The 2,768-nt window shown below is 42.7% G+C and overlaps 1 protein-coding gene across 1 annotated transcript; it reads right to left on the reverse strand.

Moving 5' to 3' along the window:
• Positions 1-910: 910 nt before the first annotated feature.
• LOC113770767 lies at positions 911-2,733 on the reverse strand. Its single transcript, XM_027315344.1, has 3 exons — positions 2,470-2,733; positions 2,109-2,218; positions 911-1,977 (listed from the first exon to the last, which is right to left on the reverse strand). The coding sequence occupies exon 3, from the start codon at positions 1,907-1,909 to the stop codon at positions 1,010-1,012; it is 900 nt and encodes a 299-aa protein (XP_027171145.1). The 5' UTR covers positions 1,910-1,977; positions 2,109-2,218; positions 2,470-2,733; the 3' UTR covers positions 911-1,009.
• Between the last annotated feature and the right edge of the window lie 35 nt (positions 2,734-2,768).

Raw genomic sequence — 2,768 nt, forward strand, 5'->3', positions numbered from 1 at the left:
GTGGTTCTGCTTTCACTAACCAAATCTGTAAAATCAAAGTAAATTTTGCCAGAAAAAAGAGAGAGATGATGCATTTCACTACCACTCAAATCAAATGGTTTTTGCATGGACGATAGCAGCAGCGGTGGAATTGGAAGCAATTAATAATGCAGCGCTGCCAAAAAGGAAAGCCACATCCAAATCTTTCAGAAGAAACTACCAAAAAAACATGCATGGCCACCAGCTCACATGCCTAATTAGTGTCATATTCACTTTCCATGGCACTAATCAAACCGTACGATAGCGACTTGGCAATTTGATACATAACATTTTCCTCTGCTACAAAGCAATACTATTAGTTAGGCATTCAGACACAAACTCCTAAACATGTCACTATAATCCACTCTAATAGAAAGAAACTCATTCTCATCTACAAAGTACATAATAATGTTAACAAAATAATTATGCAGACAACAACAAAAAATAAAATAAATAAAAAGGGAAAGGAAAAACATTAATTACTTCTCTGGAAATAAAACATTTATAACGAATTCTGCTTGTACTCTAGTGAATAAGTATGAAAAGAATAAAGCAGAAAGAAAGTAGGAAAAAAAGGAACGACTTTATATTTATTTTGTCCAACTCTTTTACCATTTTCATACTCTAAAAATTAGCAGAATCTTTATATTTATACTTTCAACAACTTTATACACAAAGTGCTCGAAATATATTCTCATCCCAAATACTAGTATCATGAGACGCATCTGGTTCCACTTCGTTTTCCCAGATTCCTTTCTCATCATCAGTCATCACCCGTCCCCACAAAAACCCCCCACCAACCCCCCCCCCTTTTCCCAAAAAAAAAAAAACCCATCCAAAAATTAAAAAAAAAAAGAAAAAAAAAGATCATATTGTGTTACTATATATTAATTATGCATATATATATATATATATGCTTCTCTATTTTCTCCATCATCATCATTTCTCCCTTTTTTTTTATAGGGGAATAAAATTTGTAAATCCTTTCGATTCAACAAAGATTGTTGAATCTCCAATCGAGTCTAACTTCGTTAGACCCGGCAAAATGGTGGTTTGGCTTCTTGAATGATACGATGTGGCTGCTGACCATGAAGGCCGTTACACGTTCAGACACTCTGATATCCTCCATCCTCAATTCATGCAACCTCTGCACAAATTCGGGAACGTGTACTAGGTCCCACACCACCCCGACCCCACCCGGCTTCAGAACCCTCACCACCTCCCCCAGCACCCTCATCCTCTCTGCACCCGCCGCAGCTGATTTCGCCCCAAACTCCTTCCCTACCGTGTGCACGAACACAGACGATACCACCACGTCGAAGTAATTATCGCTGAAGGGCAGCGTCCCCGGGTCACCTGCCCGGCACGTGACATACTCTTGGACCCCCTCCAGCCCGGCTGTCCTGAGGGTCGACAGGGTGCTCGGCCCGTTCCTCCGTGCCCCAGTCGGATCCAGCCCAACCACCCGCCCCGACGACCCTGATTTCTTCAGCTGCATAGCCACCGCGTTGAGGAGGATTCCCCGGCCGCACCCGAGGTCGAGGGCTTGCTTCACCGACGACCAGTCCGAGACCGAGTTGACCATCCGCTGGGCCATGTCCCAGTGCAGTGATACCGAGGAGTACAAGAAGTTGGCGGCTGCAAAGAAGAGGCAGACGGCGGAGAGGGCCGTAACCGAGCCTGTAAAGCCCGCTATGAAACGGGCCAATCCGGGCCCGATGATGGGGAGGAAATGCTGTGTGAGGAAGCAAATGGGCTCGAAGTAGAGGAGGAAGAAGACGGAGAGGGCGGAGAAGAAGACGGCATGGATGAGTAGGAAAAAGGGTGTATGCCAATCGTCCATGCCGTAGATCGCATAGATCTGCGTCCAGTCTCTGCCGCTTTTGCCCATTTGTATCAACAAGAAGTTACCACCCCAGTCCAATAATTCTGCAGAGTCACTTATTTCTTGATCAGAATCTGCAACAATTCAAAACCATTCAACTGTTAACACTGTTAAAGAAATTCAACATTGAGATATATGGGAATGACTAAACCGGAATGTGGTGAAGTCATTGCGGGATATTGAGCATTGAGGGGTCGGAGCTTACTTTAACAAGATGGTTGATTAGCCATTTTTTGGTCCTCCCCCAAAAAAAAAAAAAAAACCAGCTGAAAACTTTCTACTTCAGGCAATCCTGACGCTCACTCAGCTGAGATTCTGTTGCAAAAATAGAACCAGAATACGCAATGTTAGAATAAGTAGTTGTAAAAAGTCCAGTAAACTACCGCTAGGATGTAGAGGAAATAGCAAAAAGATTTGATTTTTTGTGAATTTGAAACGAGTTCAACTGGAGCAAAGCTCCAAAAATCATTTCTTGATACAGAAAAACTGAGGTTCAAACTGCAAAACCCAGGAACCGAAAAATCCAAAGGAAAAGTAAAAAGACAAAGTTGGAAACTTTCACTTACAGAGTGATGAGATGGTTGGCTCAGAAGCAGAAAAACCTGCAGTCAGATCTGTGTGGGAATGCAGAGAATAAATTGGTGATCCCAACAAGGAAAATGATATTGATGACAAACTGAAAGTACAACTCTATCCACTGTTGAGATGGAGAAGAGGAAGGAACGTTTCTTTTTTTAGCAGTAGCCCTCCTAAAAGCATCCCACCTACAATTAAAAGCCCAGTCTTGACCCCAGTTAAATTTATAGCATTACTGTGCATAAATGATAAGGGTACATTAGAGGTGGCAAAATGGGCGGGATGGGCG

Source organism: Coffea eugenioides, chromosome 5 (assembly GCF_003713205.1).
Source record: "Coffea eugenioides isolate CCC68of chromosome 5, Ceug_1.0, whole genome shotgun sequence".
NCBI lineage: Eukaryota > Viridiplantae > Streptophyta > Magnoliopsida > Gentianales > Rubiaceae > Coffea > Coffea eugenioides.